Genomic DNA, 21,527 nt, shown 5'->3' with positions numbered 1-21,527 from the left:
GATAATTTTTTATTTGGTGTGGCTGGGCCTAGTCATAAACTAGATTGCCTACGTACCCAAAGTGGGATCAAGCCTTACGTAATTCATTGCACACTCGCTTCTTTTTTTTTTTTTAAGTGCGCTGTCTACACCATGGGTAAATACCTTTTTGTTTAAGTGTAGAACTTTTTGATGAACTTCCCATTAACACACGGATAAATGCATCGGCCTTCTGAATTTGAAAGTTCATATGCCCCTCTTAGGAAGACCTTAGTAACAACATAAGGTCCTTCCCATTTTGCCTCAAATTTGCCTTTCATCCTTCTAGTTATGACAATTGGTCGTTTCACAGTAAGCACTAGATCTCCAACCGAAAAAGATCGAAATTTAACTTTCTTGTTGAATGCCCCCGCTACCTGGGCTTGGTAAATTTCGAGCTTTTGTTGAATAGCAAGCCGCTTTTCATCTAATGCTTCAAGCTCGGCTAGACGGACTTGCACATTTTCATCTGGGTTTGTTAGTTGAGTAGCAATTCTTAATGAAGGTATTTGTACCTCCAAAGGTAACACTGCCTCAGACCCAAACACCAAGTTATAAGGTGTACAACCAGTCGCAGTCCTCACGGTGGTTCTATAAGCCCACAAAGCTTCTAGGAGGCATTCATGCCAATCCCTCTTATTCTTTGTTGCGGTTTTCTTCATGATTTTGCATAACACTTTGTTAAATGCTTCTGCTTGACCATTTGAAGACGGGTTGTAACTAGCTGAGAAACTGTGCTTGAATTTGTACTTGTTCATCAACTTGACCATTGCCTTACATTTGAAATAAAAGGCATTGTCGGAGATAATTTTTGAAGGAACCCCGTATCGATAAATTACGTGGGTCCTTATAAAATCAGCGACATATTCCGCCCGTACTTCTTTTAGTGGCACGGCTTCGGCCCATTTAGAGAAGTAATCTGTGATGGCCAAAATATACTTATGGGCTTTGGAAGAGGGTGGCGTAAAAGGACCAATGACGTCCATTCCCCAAGTTTCGAAAGGCCATGACAGTATAGAAGGATGGAGTGGTTGAGGGGGTTGATGGATGAAATCTCCATGTAATTGGCATGACTTACAACATTTAGCAAAATTAATTGCATCTTGAACCATAGTAGGCCAATAGTAACCCAACCGCTTTAATTGAGCTGACAATTTTGGACCAGCTTGATGGGCGCCACATGTACCGGCATGAGTCTCTTGAAGTGCATGTGCCGCTTCTTCTATCGAGAGACATCTCAATAGTATTCCATCGAATGAACGCTTGTACAATGTGTCATTAAAGACCACAAATCGAGGCACTCTTCTTCTTACATCCGCTCTTTTCTTCAAGTCTTCTGGCAAGACTCCTTTTTGGATGTATTCTTTGATTGGAAGTGGCCTTGATCATTTTTTTCATTTGCACTATCTAGGAAAGTTATCAAGTTGACTGTATTTTCTTCTTCAACTCTTTCCGTAGATTGGGATAATACATGGCGTTCCCCTATGGTAATTTGAATATCCCTTTCTTCAGGAAGTGTTAGCGATGCAGCTAAATTAGCCAATGCATCAGCTTTACCATTTTTTGATTTGGGGATGTGATTTAGAGTTATATCTTGAAATTGGCCAAGCAAATATTTAGCCTTTTCGTGATAAGGGACTAAATTCTCATGCTTGACGGCAAATTCACCACTCATTTGTTTAATAACCAAAAGAGAATCACCAAATACCTCCAATGATTGTATCTTCATTTCGAGTGCAACTTCGAGGCCGATAACTAATGCTTCATATTCTGCTACATTATTTGTGCATATAGCTAGAATATGGAAAGAGTAAGGTATCAGGCCTCCTGACGGTGTCACAAAGACAATTCCCGCACCTGCCCCACTACTTCTTGCTGCCCCATCAAAATATAATTGCCACGATGAAGTATCAATTGCGAAGACTTCTTCATCTGGAAGATCCTCTCGCAACTCCATATCATCTGGAATTGGGTGTGCTGCCAGAAAATCAGCCAAAGCTTGTCCTTTTATTGCTTTTTGCGGGACAAAGTTAATTTCAAATTCTGATAACATCATGGACCATTTGGCAAGTCGTCCAGACAACACGGGTTTGGATAGGATATATCTTAGAGGGTCAGCTTTTGACACTAAAGTCACAGGATGTGAGAGCAAATAGTGTCGTAGTTTTGTGACAGCAAAAATTAAAGCCAGACACACTTTCTCGATTGGAGGGTAGTTTTGTTCTGCCCCTACTAAAGTTCTACTTAGGTAGTAAAGAGCAACTTCTTTTCCCTCCTCATTATTTTGCGCTAGCATTGCTCCCAAGGAGCGGTCGAGTGAAGTGATATACAATATCAATGGCTTTCCTAAGATTGGAGCTCTCAACACTGGTGGGTGCAACAGGTACTTTTTAATACTTTCAAAAGCATTCTGGCATGCCTCATCCCAAATGAATGGGACATTTTTCTGCATCAATCTCGAAAAAGGTTGACATCTACCAGACAGGTTTGAGATGAATCTTCGAATATATGCAAGTTTTCCCTGTAGTCCACGTAGTTGACGTAAATTACGCGGGGGAGGCATTTCCAAAATTGCTTTGATCTTTGCAGGGTCGATTTCAATTCCTCGATGTCTGACGATAAACCCGAGGAACTTTCCCGATGTTACCCCAAATGCACATTTTAAAGGATTCATCTTGAGATTGTGTTGCCTGAGCCTGTCAAAGACTCGTTTTAAATCATCAAGATGATTTGTCCTTTCTTTTGTTTTGACCACTAGATCGTCGACATAACATTCGACAGTATTGTGCATCATGTCTTCAAAAATTGTGGTCATTGCTCTTTGGTAGGTTGCCCCTGCATTCTTGAGGCCAAATGACATAACTGTATAACAAAATATGCCTTTTGGTGTCCGAAAAGCAGTGAGCTCTTCGTCCTCGTGTGCCATTTTGATTTGGTTGTACCTAGAAAATCCATCCATGAATGATAAGGCATCAAAACCAGTGGTAGCGTCTATCAATAACTCAGTGATGGGGAGTGGGAATTCATCTTTTGGGCAAGCCCGATTAAGATCTCGATAATCCACGCATATGCAGAGTTGCCCGTTTTTCTTCATCACTATGACGATGTTTGCAAGCCAGGTAGGATACTGAACTTCCCGAATAAACTGACAGTCTCTTAACTTGTCGATTTCTGCCTCGACTTTGGGAAGTAATTCTGGTCGAATCCTTCTTTGAGATTGTTTAACAGGGGTAGCATCTTTTGATACTGCCAACCTGTGCACAGCAACCTTTCGGTTCAACCCCGGCATGTCTCGGTATAACCAAGCAAATACATCTTTGTTCTCGCGAAGGACTTGTATGTACTGTGGTAACTCTTCTTCAGATAATAAAGCACTGACAAACACGGGCTTTGGATCATCCTCGGTCCCGAGATTGATCTCTACTAAGTCATCCACAGTTGCTTGTCCTCCATCTTCGAATTCCTGAGGTGCTGGTTGAAAGATGTCTATAAAATCTTCCGAAGGGTTTGAGCTTGAGCCTTCATCTTCTACGGTCAAGCTTTCTTCGAAAGAGAGGTAATTGACTTGAGCAAAATTTTCTCCATCTTCTTGTGTTTCATGCCCCCGAATAGTAATTCTCAAAGATTTCTTCTGTTTTGGCATCCACTGTTTTTGCTTTTTAGTTCCCTTTGGCTGTGGAGCACTTGGGAAAACAAGCCTTTCGAATGCTGACACTCGTGGGGTGGATGTGCTTGGTTCAAGTCTATCAAATACTGAGACCCGCGGGGAAGGTGTAGGAACATCGTCGCTGTGAAACATTTTTTGTTCCTCCTCTGTTAACTCATCTGGTTCAAAAGAAGCTTTTAAACAATCACTATTTTGATGGATTGTGACTCCTTTTTGCTTCTTGAAATGAACATTTTTCTTCATTGTTTTGAAGGTTTTCGGAGTTACAGAAGTGGAGGACGTTTTATTGAGAGTAATGACTCTTTTATTTTTCTTGCTATCTTTACCAAAGGAAACTGAAATTTGCATTTTACCCTTGGGTAGTGACTGATCGATTTTCCTTAGTGGTAAAGTAAAGCTTGTCATCAGGACTGTCATCGAATCTTCGATCGGTGTCAAAGCTTTTTGCCCTACTCCTCGTTGACTTTTAGGGATATACTTAAAGGTTCGTTTTTGGTTAGATACCTTCAAGTTCTCCTCTTTGGACTGAGGAGATTTCACCAGCGATAGTCGCTTAATTTGTGGAGAGTTTTGTATGACTGAGTTTTCATGACGTTTGCTCTCCTCAGGTTTCCCTTTCAAGATGGTGACATTAGCTGGCTTGTAAAATTTTGCATCGGCATAATTCACCTGTTCCCCGTAAAAGGGATTCGGGTCTGCATTGACACTTTTGACTTTGCCTTCCTTGCAAAACTTAAAGCATTGGTGGAGTGTTGAAGGAATGACTCCATATTCATGAAGCCATGGTCGCCCTAACAACACATTGTAGGATGTATCTGAATCGATGACATGAAATAAGGCTTCAGAATTTAACTCGCCTATTTCAATTTTTAGTGTGATACTTCCCCTTACTTTTTCTCCAGCTTGGTTAAAACCTTGAATAGTCAATGATGATGGAGACAATTGACGTGGGTGTAACCCGACATCTCTCAAGGTTTTTAAGGGGAGTACATTCACAGCCGATCCACAATCCAACATGATGCGGCTCACGCGATTATCAGCAACCATACCCGTCACGTACAGAGGTCGATTATGTAAGGCAGCTCCCAACTGACGATCTTTATCATCGAAAGTTATGCATGCCATACAAGAGGTATGCGTCTCAAGTGATATAGGTTTCCTTGGCTCTATTTTCTCCGTATAAAATTCAGGACTTGTCAATGCGACAACAAGTGCATTTCTATGCTCAGGAGACATTTGCAGTGCATCATAAACGCTTAAAAGAGCAGGGATGCGTTTTAGATGAGCCAATATATCATATTTTTCTCGCGTCATCTCATCTTCACCAGTGCTTTTGCATCTTCGATTGTCAATGGCGGATTCTTGGTTGGCCGAAGATGAAGGCTTTTGAAGGTCTTGTTTAGCTTTTTCAAGCTCTTTCGCCTCTTTTTCCTTCTTTGCAAAAATTTTCCGCCGCATATCTTGCAAGGTAATTTCATCTACCTCTTTTTCACTTTCAGGTAAGGTAGATTCAGGATCTTCTTTTGTTAAAGTCATGCAGCAATCCGACACACTGTCATTACAACTAGCTGCCTTGTCCCGTAACTCTTTTGGTAAAAACTCCTCCAGAGTTACTAGATTTTGTTTTGGTTGTTCGAGTTCGTTTCTTTTGGAAACGGCCTTTTGCTTGCCGATCCTTTTCTTACTCTTTTGATCCTTTATATCTGGTCTACTCCGAAATTTGGCTCCGGAGGTTCCAGATGACTTCCGAGATGGAATTTTTGCCGGTTTTTTCCGAGTACATGTTTGCCATGTACTTTCTAAATCCTCTTCACTATCATACCAGTCCTCCCAAATTTCTAAATTAGGCTCTGTCATGAGCTCATATAATGTAGGAATATTTGGGTTTCCTGGCCTTGGAATGTCTGAGTGGGCTTGGACTATTGTAACTTCCTTGTCGACTTCAAATGCCACAGAAATTATGTCCCTTTGTGTGGGATCATTTGGTATTTGGTCATTCTCGGTTAGGGAAGTTGTAGTTGTTGTCGCTTTCCCGAGAGAAGAGTCAATCTCAATCTTTTTTCTCTTGATCATGCCTTCGATAATGTTTTTGAGGATGTAGCAATCCGACAATGGGTGACTCACAATTTGGTGGTACCGACAATAATTTGGATCATTTGTCATACCAACCTCGTTGGGTCGTTTCGGCTCGGGGAGTCGTATTGCCTTAGCTTTTAACAACTCATCGAAAATTTGGTTGACATCATCATCGTCGAATGAATATTTAACTTCTTTCCTTTCTTTGAGAGTTAATTTCTTTTGCGGTTCCCGTGCCTTCCCTTTATCTTTGTTGCCGGTATTGACAAAAGTTGCCATTGATTCTCCCCTCTTGAATGGCTTTTTATTTTCGAATCTCGGTGAGGGTTTGCCACCCCTTTGTCGAGAAATTTGTATCTCAACGTTGCAAGCCTTCGAGACGAGCTCATTAAAAGTTTTGGGTTCTGCTGTGCCCACAAAAGTTGCCACCTCAGGGTTGAGGTTTTTGGCGCACATTGAAACCGCCGCTTGTTCCGATATCCTTTCTGGACATTGGAGATTGAGATTTCGCCACCTGGTTATGAACTCATTAGCGCTTTCACTAATTCGTTGCTTTGTTTCCACCAGGTCATGGAGACTTATGGTCTTCTTTGAGCTCACGAATTGTGCTAGGAAAGCTTTTTGCATGTCATCCCAAGTAGTTATCGATCCTGGGGGTAACTGAGTATACCAGGTGAATGCTGCCTCTTTTAGAGATTGCACAAATTGCCGGATCAATAGTGCATCTGATTGGGCAGATTCACCACATGCAGAGGTGAAATAGGCCAAATGCTCATGGGGAGAACCATTAATTCCATCAAACTTTTCAAACTTTTGTCTGATGTAGTTTGGTGGAAATGGAATTTGATCATAGTAAGCCGGGTATGGCTTATGATACCCAAGAATAGGCATTGTTGCAGCCTGATATTCCCGAATACCCTCCATGATAAGAGCCTTTAGGTCCTGCTGAGGTTGGACACCAGCTAGTGGTGGTTGCACACCTTGTGGTGGCGGTTGTGTGTTGCCTACAGGCGGCACTGAGGACGAGGATTGTTGCCCAATCTCACTCTCCTTTTGTCTCATATTAACTTGATGAGATAATTCTGTTGAGAGTCGGGCTACTTCTTCGTCCCTCTCAGCTAATAACCTTTGCAGTTCCTGAATCTTCTCTTCATTACTGATTGTCCCAGTTACTAACACTGGCATATTTTTATCATTGCCAATGGTTAGTGCTTCGAACTGAGTAATGAGATCAGCAGACACCCCCTCACTGTGTTCAATATGGGGAGTGTCTTCTAAAGAGTGTCCAGATGTACACCCTTCTTCCTGAACTTTTTGAAAAGAGGGATTCACTGATTCCTACATGGCACGAGCTCTCGATCAAGTTACAGGGCCCGTGTAGGAGGTAAGCTTAGCAGTTGAGGTGACCCTTGTTGGTCGGTAGCCCTGGAGAAACATCCAGTCACCATGTTCTCTTCGGAATGCGTAAGGGCTTGCTTTGGGAACCCTTACACTATCGCTTCTAGCCTTCTTTGGGAAGGAGAAAGGCGTTCTACACCCTTCATCTAATAAAGGGCGTTCATTGATCTCAGCAGATGCCCCCTGTTGACCTTGGCGGTTGACAGAGATTACGATCGGAGGCCTAATCGGGGTGCCTCCTACTAATTCCCTCATTTCAAGAGGGTTTGGTGAAGGTGAAGTGTTTGTCCCCTTCCTCCCTTTTGTCGCCTTCCTACCTCTCCGAGGTTGAGAAGTCGGTGTTGCCTCAGTTTCCTCCGCAGAGGTAACCATTACTGAGACGGTAGTGGGCAAGAAAATAGGAACATAACCAATCAAGATACGCTCCCATTCTTGGATCATTACGGGGGAGCGAATCTTAGTTGGCCTCCCTTCTGTCTTGGCAACCTTTGTTGCAGACCTTTTCACTGCCCGGGCTTGCCTCTTTTTAAATCCCTTTGCTGCCTTGCCTCTTAAGGCCTGTGCAGTCTTAGTGATGTTTTTCACACCTTTCCCTCTGCCAGCCTTTTTAGCTGGTGTAGGTGTCTTCACATTCTTTATTGGTTCGGGCACCCTGCATGAAATGGGTGCTTGATCAATAGAGAATACTGCCAAAAAGTGGCTCTTTTTCCCTCCTCGCGTAAGAGGTCAGGTAACTTGTGGAAGTAAACCGTGACTTGTGGTGCCATTTTTTCCTAAAAACAGTAAACATAATTAGCACCATAAAGTTAAAGTTGAATAATAGTCATCATATTTGGAGATGAAAGGGAGAATGGGTCCCACCGGGCGTGCCAAAAATTATGTTAAGCAAAAATTTTCACATTTAACATATTAAAATAAATGCAAAACACAATTTCACCTATGCTGAATTTATAGCATAAGAGTTTATTAATTTAAGTTCGACCCATCCAAGATTATAAGAATAATCTCTTAATTACAATCCTTTTATTTAAAGGAAATACCCTTTGATTCCAATTACAATGACATTAAATAATTAAAATAAATTTGGGAAATTTGGGGTAAATTTGGAATTGCAGCTGAACTCAGTCTATTTAATTAACCGAGCTGCCTACATACCTTCTTTGTGAAGGATCAAGCCACTTGTAGTTCAGAATACGGTATTTTAAAATTTGAATAAAGAACTCCGGTAGATGACCACTTTCAGGAATTCTTTGCTATTTGAAAATTTAGAAAAATTCCTTGGTGTATGACCTTTAAGGGAATTTTAGGATTTATATTTTGATACCATTTGTGCGGTATCGGCGACTGCACTTAGTCTTAGCAACTAAGTTGCCTACGTATCCTTTTATAGGAATCAAGTCAAACGTAGTTCCAAATTTTTAATTTTTTTTATGAGGTGAATGACCTCTTTTTCTTTGGAATGCCATTTAATTTGTTATGGCTTTGAACTTTAGTGCACTTTTTAATTTTTAGGTAAAATTACCATTTTTTTGAGATTTTTGTGAGGTTAATGACCTCTTTGAAATTTGGTGAGGTAAATGACCTCTTTAATATTCCAAGATTAATTTTGGTGAGCTCATTTGGAATTTTGTGCCATTTTATATGGCTTTTGAACTTTACCACTTTTTGTGATAAATTTGAGTTTGGAGATCTTTTTATCATCTTTTGTAAATTTTAGAATCTTACCACTTTATTTTTGTGATTAAATTCAGTTTTGCAATCTTTCTATTATTTTTAGAAATAAAGAGATTATTTGACTGATATTTAATTATCTATTCCAAAATTTGAGAAATAATGATAACCGTTTATCCCATATTGAATAATATCTTAAATCTAAATCACTTTAAGATTTAAAATAATATGATAATGTATGAGATATTTAACTTATCTAATAATATCAATATCTTATAATTCAATTTGAATTATATAGATTTAAAGATATTAAATAAGTTTATATTTGTATATATATATTTTTTCCGATTGAAAAAAACGTCATTATTCCGCTTTACTGTAAGTCCTTCTCATCCACATCATTTTAATCAATCAACAATCTAGACACACATATTATATAATTTATTTTGACATGCACGTACGGGTCTATGTATGGGTCTATTTGACAACAAAATTTTCTCTCACTTAAATACCCATTACATATACCTATTACCTATACAGTTATGCTACATATATATAATGAATAGTCTCTTCATCATACAATATGATGATGTATACACAATATATATATATATATACATATACCAACGATTATTATATAGGCATACTTATATTATTGGTTCTATTCTCAGTCCGATTGGTTTGAAACCCTTACAAATTTTAGACTATAATATATAGAAGAAAAATATATATATATAAGTTTAATCAAAATTGTATATCACTTTTCAGGTTTGGACTTCACGAGAATTTTACAACCAATTTTGATCATATTGTAATCGTAGTGGTTTTTTTGAGAAGGTATTTACTATATGGTAAAAATTGATCACATTAGAATTTTGGCAGCATGACATTTTCTTTTAATTTATATTAAGATTTAATATATTCTTTATGGTTATATCTCACTTTTAAAGATCTTTTATGGCTTAAAAAGCTTAGATCAAAGTGGACCATAAAAAAATATATAAATCTTGAATTAATTTAAACAGCATAAACAGTATTAATTTTTTTAAGATTTCATATATTTCCCATGGCTATATCTCACTTTTGAAGATCTTTTGTGGCTAAAGCAAAGCCTAGATCAAAGTGGACCATGAAAAATATAAGAAAAATATTGGTTTGATTTTAGCAGTATAACAATGTAAAAAAAATGAGAATTTCCCTTTTATCTCTTGGCTATATCTCACTTTTGAAGATCTTTTGTGGCTCAAAGAGCCTAGATCAAAGTGGACCAAAAATAAAAGAGAAAAATTCATTAGAGCAAAGAAAGATTTAAAGTGAAGAGCAAAGAATAAAGAATTTTACCTATCCCTTACTGTGTAGAAACTCTTGCAGATGAAAATTTTATGCACAAAGCTTTCTCTCTTTCTTATTTTCTCTCCTGTTTCACTCTTACGTTTACTTCTGAAACTGACCAAAAAAATCATAAAAATCCTATTATGCTGCCTCTCTTCCCTTTTATAGAGACCCCTTTTTTTTATTTTTTTTTATTATTTTTATTTTTTTTTCTAACCACCCACTCAACGTATAAGTGGTGAGAGTGGAGAAAATATCTCCTATTTTCACTCTCATCTTGAGTGACCATTTTTATCATACTATTATTATTATTTTTTTTTTCATTATTATTATCATTTTTTTTATTTTATTCCTTTACATCTTGAATGGCTTATAAAGGAGGTAATTTATAATAATAATAATAATGATAATAATAATAATAATAACTTCTTTTTTTTTCGTTCAACATTGTCTTTACATTTTGGACAAATCCCGTTAATGGTTTTTAGTTTTCTTTGGATATATTTAATGGTAGCTCGCACCCAAATTACCAACTTACCATGCTAACTAACTAGCCATGAAATGGCTAAACTCGTGAGCAAGAAGATGAGGCTCACCCAAACGGGTACTGAGGACTTATTTAGCGCAAGTTCTTGAGAGGTATGCTCTTGTAAGTTTGGTGAGTTAAGAACCAGATCAGTGTGTCTGATTCATTTTCCTTGAGTGGGGCTTTAATGGAGAGAATGAGGGTGCACTTTTACGAAACTTGAATATATTTTGTTGTTAAGAATCTCACGAGCATCTCCAAGGTAACCTCAAATTTGGAGTTACAGTAAAAAAATCCTCTATTTTAACAGCATATATGCAGTTTTAGCTAGTACACTGCATAGAAAGTAGTACTATAGCGACTGCAATTTTTTTTTTATTTATTATATTAGTATTTTATAACTTCTTTGTATATTATTTAATATTAAAATGTATTATATTTTATTAAAAATATATTATAATAATAAAAAATGTATTTTTTGTGTGAATTTTAGTATTGTGGTTGTAATAAAAAAATGATAGTGACATATTAGTCTAATTTTTTTTATTGTAGTGTTATTTTGAAAATATTTATCATGTCGAAAACAAGTTTAAATTATTTGTTTGTAGAAGCACCTTTTAAAAAATTAATATAAAAATAAAAATGTTATAAAATAATATAATATAATATAAAGTAGATGAGAAGAAAGAAGAAGAAGATGAAGAGAGAAAGAGAAAGTGAATGAAAATTTCTGAGTTGTTTATTCCAATGGGGTGAACCCCTATTTATACAAATACAAGAGTGAGATATTAAGAAACTAAGAAAAAGGGAAACTAAGAAAAAGATGAATGTTGATTACAATTAATGGTAATAAATAAAAGATTTGGACATCCACATAATTATTAATATTTATAACACTCCCCCTTGGATGTTCATAATAACTGCCTATTAAAAATTTTGCTGAAAACTTGATCAAAGGAAAAAGAGTATAGTGTAAACTAACTCCCCCTCATTTAGGCATTTGTGGAGATCTTCTAATCGACGAATTTCGATCTTGTCTGCCGTCTTCTCAAATGTTGATGTTGGTAATAACTTTGTGAATAAGTTTGCAAGATTGACACTTGATTGAATATGTTGAACACCAATATGTATTTTCTTGAAGCGTATAAAGAAGAATTTCGTGAAATGTGTTCTAACTCTATCTCCTTCAATGTACCCTCCTTTTAGTTGAGCGATGCAAGCAGTATTATCTTCATAGAGAACTATTTGTGTTGATACTTGTTTATAGAGTGCAATCCATATGTTTTCCGAATATGCTATGTCAATGATCTCACTCCCACACATTCTCTACTTGCTTCATAAAATGCAAGTATGTTAACATGATTTAAAGTTGCCTCTTTAAAAACCTTGTCAGAAAAACCTAGTGGGACAAAATCTGAGCTAAAGAAAAAAGAGTACAATACATATTTCATATTCATAATTATTTGCAAGTTGCCTCGTTAAAAACCTTGCCAGGAAAACCCATTGGGACAAAACCTGAACTAAGGGAAAAAGAGTGCAACATGAATATGTCTCCCCCTCATGCACATATGATCCATAATTCTTTTGGTGATAATAAATCTCGTAAGATTATTGTTATCACTTTTAAAATATCACCATATATAATCTTTGATCATATATTTTCTATAACATTCCAGAGTATGTATGGACTTCTAAATTATAGATGAGGGGTTCGTGGAACATTAATATTTATCCAACTAATTGTATCATTCATGTGTATATACAATCTTGTTCATACTAAAATTTAACATTTCAAGTAGATATGAACATAACACATTAATGATAATATAAATTTCATTTGTGACAATGATGGTACTCCAATACCATATATTTGTTCCATCTTGTTGTATGATCTTAATTTTCATATCAAATGATCATATATCTATAATTCTTAATACATATGAAGTACTTCAGGACTTCAATACTAATGAACAAACTTTATACATTTAATATTTCTCGATATACAAAAGAAATAAAAGTTTGTTCTTCAATTAATCAAAAACTCTTCAAGAGTCTATCACAACGTATAATTTACGTATTTATACTGCATAGACAACCATACGTATTTTTCAAACAATAATTTACTTACATGTCTTTATTTCATACAAAGATCTTTGTCATATAGTGCGCGCGACTTAGAATTTATATCACTTAAGACATGTATTAAATTCTTCTAGAATTTTTAGATAAGGCTTATTTCAAATTCTCACTATATTAGGAGCTCCAAATAAATAATCTTTTGTTGCAACATTTATGTGACGCTTATAAATCCTCATAAAATATATTCCAGGCTATAATCAAATAATGAATATATTTTCTCAATATTTAAGCCTTACTTCAATCAATCTCATGTCTATGCAAACTTTGTACAACACTTCATTATGTACAAATACATATATGCAAATTTCTCATTAGAAATATTTATTTGCACACCCTACAGGTCTTACTTCACTTTATGTGAGTAAATTTGTCTGGATTGCGTCATAATATTTTGGCCAAAAATCAAAATGTATGTCGATGATTCTCGACAAATCTAATACCATGATCCTTGCTATCTCATGTTAGTTTATTGCATATGCAAACATTCAATATTTATTGTCGACAAAAATTTCAATAAATGATAATTTCCTCCCATATTGACATAACTTATAGAGATCTCTTTAAATTACATATTTTTCAAATATGTTTATCATTTATAGGTACCTATATAGAATCACTTCAGGGATTCAATTATGATCAAATGTGTTATGTCTAACTTCTCTTGGGAGTCTTTTCGAGTACCGTTTTCATCACGGTTATCATTTTAATACTTTATAACATTAAGGTATCTCCATGAGTACCTCTAGATTTAACAACTTCATGGCAAATCAAATGAACATTTATTAATAATTTCTACATTGTTCATTTACGCTTCAGGCGTTTTCAACTCATTCTATCTCAACTTTGAATAATATTGATTTGCAGTTGGTATATATCATTTTGAACTATATTGTTCTTATATACTTTGTGCGAGGATCATTTTTCAAAAATTATCATCGATCCCAACTGCTTCTCTCCCCCTGATCGAGAGAATTTTTAAAAATTGTGATATCTAATAATATTAATATACCTGTAGGGATTTCAGTATATCACAATGAATCAATATTTGTTTAAACTCATACATACTATATGACATTGAACTTCGTGTTCAATTAACTTCGCTCAAGTTCAATCCTTATGAACTTAATTCATTTCTAAGAATGAGTTATACGTGTATAATTAGAAATACATAAATTTACACATTTTGTAAATGCATGATTATATAATCTTATCACATCGATAAGAAACTATGCAATAAAAATCTAACAATAGCTCAAGATTGTTAAAGAAATATAATTTAAATATTTTCTATGTGCAAATATATGCACATTCTTCTTTTGAGCCTTATAAATTAACAATGAGAAGAATCTTTTGGTTCTTCAACAAAATTTAGTCAAATCCTTTGACAATTTATTGCATATGATTTATCATGTCAAAATAATTCAATTAATGAACTTCAGGTTCACTATAATTTGTATTTCAATGAAACTTTCAAAATGTAATGTAAATTCATTACAACATAATCATTACAAGTTTCATTTTTATATACACGAATAATATAATTATATTATTCTCCAAAACATATACACTCTTCAGGAATCACTATCATCAATTCAATGATGTGTATAATTTAAAAGATACATGACAACTTCATCATGTTATTGTAATGGTCAAATAGATATAACCATAACATATCATTCATTTTTCCTGATATCTTTTTAACAAGTCGTCTAATTTATTAATAGACTATTCATCAGTCTAATTATCATGACTTGATATATTATATATTTAAATGTACAACAAGTACATATAATAAGTTATTTATTATCACTTTCATAACTAGATAAAAGTTACACATCTAGGTACATACAAAGACATTTTACTGCTCAAAGTAGCAATTGTATGTAAGACTTCTTCAGGAAGCTTTTCAACTAATCATTTTGTGATTCTTTATCACTTTGATTATATTGGATCACTAACAAATATTAGTAAATTATATATCCACTTTTGGGAATATGCAAACTGAATTATATGGTAACTATATATTTACATATCATGTACCAACAATAGTTTGAAACTATTGATTTCAAGAAATAATAAAATATGTATATATTAATTTGCTTCTGGCATTACCAATATATGTGAAATATATATTCTTTGAAATAGAATTTCATGTCTATTCATTCTCTTTAGGTAATGATATTTAAATATTCGAAATGTACAATAAGTTTGTACAATTCACATTCTATTAAATAATCAAGTATACTTTTATCTTGACTATAAGTGTGTCCGTACTACAGGTACGCGACCACTATTATTCAATTCCACACATGATATATAGATTTCATGCACTTTGATTGTGTGTGGTATCTCATCTTTTGGTTATTTCCAATTTCTTCTGGAAATATTTGAGTAGCAAACAATGCCATTGATTATTTAAAATCATTACATTCACTTCGGGGAATGACGTTGAACAAGTAGAGCATTATTATAAATTTCTTAAAAATTTATTACTTGTTCATATATAAAAAGAAATTACTCAGCAATTTCTTTAACAATATTTCAAAGAATATATGAATACAATTTTTGCATAATCTCTAAGATGTATGCAAAATTTGATCTTTAATATATGTCACATGCAATAATTTTCAACATTGCAAGCAATAACAGTGTATAATAACATGACTAATACAAACAATCTTTAAAAGTAGTTGACTTCAATTCGTATCATTCTCTGCAGGGAATGATGAACAATAAATACATGTCTCATGTATTTAAATAACATTAGTCATGCTCACTGTTATTCTTATACTTTGATGTTTCAATGCAATTTTCTTAACATTCTTTTTAGGTATTCAAAACCCACTATAAAATTGCATCAATAATAATCATTTTTAATGATTCTTTAGTTGTATTCACATAAATACAATCATTTTTTTTCTTCGATAAATATAAAACATTTACTTCAGGAAATGTTTGTCAAAATCTATATCGATATTAGATTACTTTTCATTGTCCTCAAAGAATACAAGAACATATATATAAATATGTATTCATCTCTTTCATTATATATCCATCAACTATATAATGAATATTACGTTTGCATAATCTTCAGGATATATGCAAGATTTTATTGAGGACGCATAATCATCAGGATATATGCAATATTTTATCGAGGATGCATAATCTTCAGGATATATGCAATATTTTATCGATGATGCATAATCTTTAGGATATATGCAATATTTTATCGATGATGCATAATCTTTAGGATATATGCAATATTTTATCGATGATGCATAATCTTTATGATATATGCAATATTTTATCGATGATACATAATCTTCTGGATATATGTATAATTTATATAGATTTTCTCTATCATATCATAGGCACACATATATTGTAAATATTATGAATGATAAGAACATAATATATATATATATATGAAATCAATAATAAATATATAAAAATATATACATATATATAATATATAGATATATAGATAAAAAGAAAAAGAAAACAAAGATTCTTGAAATTGTTTCAGTCAGATAAGTATATATATAAATATATATTTAGTGTATCGTGACTTTGAAACAATTCAAGAACTTTAACAAAATACTTACATTGGGACTTGGGCAGAGACTCATGCTTGAAGCTTGGGCAGAGACTCGTGCTGATAACGTGTTATAAAATAATATAATATAATATAAAGTAGATGAGAAGAAAGAAGAAGAAGATGAAGAGAGAAAGAGAAAGTGAATGAAAATTTCTGAGTTGTTTATTCCAATGGGGTGAACCCCTATTTATACAAATACAAGAGTGAGATATTAAGAAACTAAGAAAAAGGGAAACTAAGAAAAAGATGAATGTTGATTACAATTAATGGTAATAAATAAAAGATTTGGACATCCACATAATTATTAATATTTATAACAAAAAAATATTTTTTTAGTGTAATTTTTAGTGTTATAATTAGAGTTTTTGATGCCAAATTTAGTAATAATATGACACTAAATTTAATGTATGGATTGAAGATGCTATAAATAGATATTATTGATTGCAGAACTTTGTGTGTTATTTGTCTCTCTACATATAATTATTCTAATTTATTCTCTTTTCAATTGCCTGGATCTGTTATTTGTTCGAGTAGTATTTTAACATTGGTATATTGGATGATAGTATCAATGCTGTTATTCAAGAAACTCTAAAATCAGTCATTAATTCATTAATTCTTGTGAGAATCAATGCTTCTTAATATTTGAAATTGAACCTTGCTACTCTACTATCTTTACTGTTTATTAATGTTTGTCATATCATAGCTAGTGCAGTATGCAATGTTATTGTTGTCTTTTTTTTTTTATAAAGAGTAAAACTTCATTAAAAACCAACAAAGGAGAAAGCAAGTCTGCACTAGGAGCAACTCTTGCAACAATGGGAATTACCCCTCTCCACTTAGCACAAGCTTCAGACTCTAAAGCTGATTTGGCTAAAATAGGAGTAACTAAATTAGTTTCTCTAACTGAAAACAATAACTGCTTACAATCAGACCTAGCTACCAAACTATTAAGAATCAAAATCAAAGCAGCCATTCTGTTCCCATTACTAGCATCACAGCCTTCTTGCAATCTGATTCAATGTTAGGACCTAGGATTAGTGGGGTATGCTAACATATAGTAAATAAAAGGATAATTGAGTCTTTGTATTGAGGGTAGTGTTTTGGAGGGAATACAATAGTATATATAGAATATTAAGGGGAATTGAGGGATATGCAATGTTTTGAGTAAATCTCTAGTTGCTTCAAAGGGGCCTAAGGGCTCCCTTACTTTGTAATTGAGTCTCTCATACTTTCAATACACAATTTCTATTGTTTTGGCTATTGTTCTACTCCTATTATTGCTACTGTTTTATTGTGTTCTTGAGCGGAAGATCTCGGGTCTTATCAATTGGTATCAGAGCGGAAGTTCTTGGTGATCGCTGGTGACTGCAAAAATGGAATCAAGAGTGATTGGATTGAAGTCGATAGAGGCGGAAACTGTGAGAAACAGAATCGGTGATAAACCCGAATCTGTGGTGATCGGTCGAGGGGAGTTCAACAGAAGAAACTTGGATGTCGCGGGGATGCGATCTGATTTTCGAGCCTCGAAAATTGAATTGCCGCTGTTCGACATCGGAGATGACCCCGATGAATGGGCGTACACAGTTGAATGGCACTTCAGTTTGCAGCAGTTGACACCGGCTGAAAAATTAGACGCTGCAATTCATAGTCTCGGAGGAGAAGCTCTGAGTTGGTTCTGCTGGGAAAATCATAGACATCCTTTTCAAACATGGAATGAACTGAAATGCCTACTGCTTCGCAGATTCCGTTCCCAATTCACGTGCGAAGGTTCAGTGTATCATCGAAGGTTCAAGGTTGAAGAAATGGACAGGGCAATAAGAGAACACCAATGAGCGTTTGTTAGACTCGATAGCTTCAGGGAAACTATCACTGCTGCACCACCATTTCATGAAGAGACGGAGAAAAAACAGCAGCTGAGGACATCGCCTGAGAGGAAGGCTGTGTTGAAGACGGTGCCGGATCTGGAAGTTGGCCCATGGGGTTCGCTCGCACATCAGCAACGAATGAATCAGAATGTTGAAGGAGAAGAAGACACATGGCCAGAGAAGAAAATGTCGAGGAAGTCGACGCCGGAGAAGAAAGAAGAACCACTGTTAGTGCGAGCGGCGGAGGAAGAAGAACTGCCGGTGGTGTCGCGGGAGGTGCCAAGGCCGATCTCGTTGCTGGCAGGGACGGAGCCGAACCAACAGAGGGGGTCTTCGCCGGAGGTGGAGAAGAGAGACGAACTGCTGGTGGCGGCATTGGGATGGATTTCATCGCCGATCCTAAGGCCGATCACGTTGTGGGCAGTGACGGAGCCAAATCCACCACGGAAGTCGTCGCCGGAGTCGGAGAAGACGGAGGCGTGGACGCTGGAAGCTTCGCCGGAGATTCAGAGCTTGAAGACGTTTTCCCGAGGAGCAGTCGCACAGGAGGGTCGGCTGGCAAAGAGGATGATGGTGGGGAGGAGCTTCTTTGCACTCAAACCCTACCAGGTAAGGCCCAAGCCCAATTCTTTAAGATGTACTTCAGCTTTGGCCCACAAGAGCAAAATTAACCCAATGGGTCACTTTGATTTACTTACTCCATCTTGGGCCCAGACATTCCAAAGTTTATATGGCTTTGACCAAGTTGTGGTCATGGCCCAATTAAAGAAAGAAATGTGCCATTTTATTTTTAAAGGGGTGCAACTTTGGATGTCCTACCCAAAATGTTACATTCACAATCATGAGACAAGAGATGGGAAAGAACACTTTAAAGTGACTTTTTTGCTCATAAATGGTGAAGGTTGTCATGTTATTGGAGGCAAAAATAAAATACCTTTGGTGGATGAGAAGTTTAACCTTGGTGCTTTACTAGTGCCATTCAAGTATTGGGTTTTTGATAGAGGGCGCCAAACACTACTCCAGCCAGCCAAGGGTGCATCAAGGACATGTCAAAATACCACATTACTAACTTGGTTCTTTGACAGAGGTCGCATACAACATAGGGTTCTAGATTTGAGTGAATTCATCAATCACCTTGAGGACAAGGTGAAACTCGGGCGGCCGGTAATGTTAGGACCTAGGATTAGTGGGGTATGCTAACATATAGTAAATAAAAGGATAATTGAGTCTTTGTATTGAGGGTAGTGTTTTGGAGGGAATACAATAGTATATATAGAATATTAAGGGGAATTGAGGGATATGCAATGTTTTGAGTAAATCTCTAGTTGCTTCAAAGGGGCCTAAGGGCTCCCTTACTTTGTAATTGAGTCTCTCATACTTTCAATACACAATTTCTATTGTTTTGGCTATTGTTCTACTCCTATTATTGCTACTGTTTTATTGTGTTCTTGAGCGGAAGATCTCGGGTCTTATCATTCAACAATAAAATTCTTGAAGTTAATGTCAATTGCAAACTTTACCAGTCTCGAATAATTTGGTGAGATAAACTCCTGCTTAGCAGTAAGGTCGACCCTGAGAATATATGGGATTCGAACCATGACATTGTATAATATGTCATACATTTCAACCAACTAAATTATGACTATTTGTTGTTTACAATACACTTAATTTTACTTTAATAAAAGTCTAATAATTTTTCTTTTTATTTTGGGCCCCCAAAATGAGTGGGCCCTAGGCACGAGCCTAGCCTGCCTATGTCTAGGGCCGGCCCTGCTTAGCATCCACCACTTGATCTCTGTGATCGCGTATAAAATATAAATACCATAAGGGCCTGTTTGGTACGCATGATTGGACTGAAAAGGATTAGACTAGACTGGACAAGATTAGATTATGCTGAAAGTAATCATGTGTTTGGTTTAAAAATAGAATAGACTATTTCATTTATTTCTTTTTAGAAAAAGAAAAACTTAAATTAAAATTAAAATATATAATAATAAATAAATAAATAAATAATTCGCAGCAAAAAAATCAAAATAAATAAATTATAAAATATAATAAAATAATATATCTATATAATCAAGTATATATCATAGGGTGATTCTACAATGCACCCTCTTAAAAAGGATGTACTGATGCACCCTTAATTTGTTTCGACATCCAGAAAAAATTTTTAGTCTAATTTTTTTTTTCATATTCATGTACTTTATATTTATTTAAGATATCTTACTAAATTTTGAGAAATTCGGAATAATTTACAATATAGAAAACAATATTCAAACAGCCTATTTTACACGCGTATAAAATAAAATAGTCACGTGTGCAACACACTGTTTGAATGTAGTTTTCGGCGTGTTAAAACTTTTCCAAATTTTTTAAAATTTTGCAGGATGTCTTAAATAACTATAACGTACATGATAATGAGAAAAATTTGACTAAAAAATTATTTTGGATGCTAAAACAGATAGGGATGCATCAAATATCCATTTTAAGGGAGTGCATTGTAGAATTTTTCAATATCATAAATATATAATAAAATATTTTATCATATTTTTTATTTAATAAATAATTAAAATATTAAAATAAAAATACTTAAATAATATAAAATTATTTATCTTAAACACTAATTTAATCAGTAATTTAATATAAATATTAATTTTTTAAAATATTTATTTAAATTTTTTAATAATTTAAAAATAATATATAATTTTATTGTCGTATTTTTTCTTAAAATCAATTTAATTAACTATTGTTTAATTAATAATATTCTAAATTTTGAAAACTTATGTATAATAATTTAAAATTATACATTTTTATTAATTTTAATGAATAAGTTTTTGATTAAAGAAATGTATAAATAAATGTGTGATAATTATTTCCTTAAAATTCTGATTAAATTTAAAATATATTAATAAAATTAAAATTAAAAAAAAAACGATAAAAAAAATCTCACTTGCATTAGATTATTTATCCCAAACAAATGAAGTTAGCTAGATTAGTTATCCATACTTCTAACATGCCCAAACACTAGATTAGACAAATTAGTCTGTCTAATCCAATCTAATCTTGAATAACAAACGGACCTTAAATGAAATTCGTAAGTGTTTAAATAGAAAAATTTACATGGTATATTAACTTTTGTCGTTTCCCTTTAGATATTCATATTTCATTTATGGTACTTACCCAAACATTTTATATGTTCTTAATTGTGATATTCTCAAATTCTAAAGTAATCTTCTT

General features: G+C 34.4%; 1 protein-coding gene across 1 annotated transcript; it reads right to left on the bottom strand.

Moving 5' to 3' along the window:
• Positions 1–1,345: 1,345 nt before the first annotated feature.
• Positions 1,346–17,398, bottom strand: LOC133038298 (uncharacterized). The gene is made up of 4 exons (XM_061116399.1): positions 17,195–17,398; positions 7,895–7,932; positions 7,130–7,811; positions 1,346–7,066 (listed from the first exon to the last, which is right to left on the bottom strand). The coding sequence occupies exons 1-4, from the start codon at positions 17,396–17,398 to the stop codon at positions 1,346–1,348; spliced, it is 6,645 nt and encodes a 2,214-aa protein (XP_060972382.1).
• Between the last annotated feature and the right edge of the window lie 4,129 nt (positions 17,399–21,527).

Source organism: Cannabis sativa, chromosome 5 (assembly GCF_029168945.1).
Source record: "Cannabis sativa cultivar Pink pepper isolate KNU-18-1 chromosome 5, ASM2916894v1, whole genome shotgun sequence".
Classification (NCBI taxonomy): Eukaryota; Viridiplantae; Streptophyta; class Magnoliopsida; order Rosales; family Cannabaceae; genus Cannabis; species Cannabis sativa.
This window is presented reverse-complemented; position numbering and strand designations above follow the sequence as displayed.